The following is a 1,219-nucleotide window of genomic DNA, read 5'->3' on the forward strand; positions in this document are numbered from 1 at the left end:
CCTAAATTAAAATTTTATTTGTGTTAAGAAAATGTCGAGACAACAACAAAATCAAGGTACGATCATCAGAGATTTGCTAAGGGCGGTACAAGATTTGGGTAGGCAACAAGCACAGGGTGGTCCCCGTGGTACAAACGCTAACAACACCAGCTCAATCGTGGAACAGTTCCGTCGCTACAAACCCCCAACCTTCGATGGTAAGGCAGACCCACTAGCAGCTGAAGAATGGATAAGAGGAATGGAGCGAATCTTCAAACATCTATCTTGCACTGATGCTCAAAAGGTGTTATGTGCAGAATTTATGTTGGTTGACGCGGCAGGCCATTGGTGGGAGTCAGCATCTCGCACTAGAACAGAAGCACAACAACGTGCTCTGACTTGGACGCAATTTAAGGAGGAAATGATGGGAAAATACTTCCCACAAGCCCTGAGGGATCGCAAGGAGACAGAATTCCTTCAACTCAGACAAGGAAAGACGAAACTTGAAGAATATGAAAGAAAATTCGAACAACTCTCAAGATATGCACCACACCTAGTGGATACTGAAGCAAAGAAAGCAAGGAGGTTTGAACTTGGATATTGGTGGAATAATGGCATCCCACCAATTCACCACCTATAGGCACGTTTTGCAAACTGCCCAAGCAATCTCAAATAGGTTGGAAATAGATCAAATTCCCCAGCAAGGAGCCGAGTTATCAGGAAAGAGGAAGTGGAATGGGTCCAATGAAGGGAAGGGAGAGGGACAGAACAAAAATGTTAATTTTGGATCAAGTTTTGGACAAGCCATTTCACCATGTCCAAAGTGCAATAAAATGCATAGTGGTGAATGTTTGTTTGGGAAGCATGTGTGCTATCGATGAGGTAAAACAGGGCATATTTCCAAAAATTGCAAAGAAGACCCCTTGAAGAAGAATGATGAACAAGAAAAGAAGGGAAAGGCCCGAGTTTTTGCTTTAGCCCAGGAACAGACAACAGAAGACCCGAATGCAGGTAATTTCGAGGACGAAATTATTTTAAGGGGGTGAGATTGTAACATCCCAAAAAAAAAATTCTTTTTTTTTTTATAAAAATTTATTTAATATCTATATTATATTATTTCAAAAGTTGAGGGACTAAGAGGCAATATATTTTAAATTCTTATACTTTGAGTCAAATAATTAAATTTCGATAGAGTAAATATAAGTATATTAATATTATACTCGTTGGATAGCCAGTATTT

General features: G+C 39.6%; 1 protein-coding gene across 1 annotated transcript; it reads left to right on the forward strand.

Annotated features, from left to right (window-relative positions):
* Window positions 1-31: 31 nt before the first annotated feature.
* On the forward strand, window positions 32-619 carry LOC111402856. Its single transcript, XM_023031156.1, has one exon. The coding sequence runs from the start codon at window positions 32-34 to the stop codon at window positions 617-619; it is 588 nt and encodes a 195-aa protein (XP_022886924.1).
* The last annotated feature ends 600 nt before the right edge of the window (window positions 620-1,219 follow it).

Source organism: Olea europaea, chromosome 11 (assembly GCF_002742605.1).
Source record: "Olea europaea var. sylvestris chromosome 11, O_europaea_v1, whole genome shotgun sequence".
Classification (NCBI taxonomy): Eukaryota; Viridiplantae; Streptophyta; class Magnoliopsida; order Lamiales; family Oleaceae; genus Olea; species Olea europaea.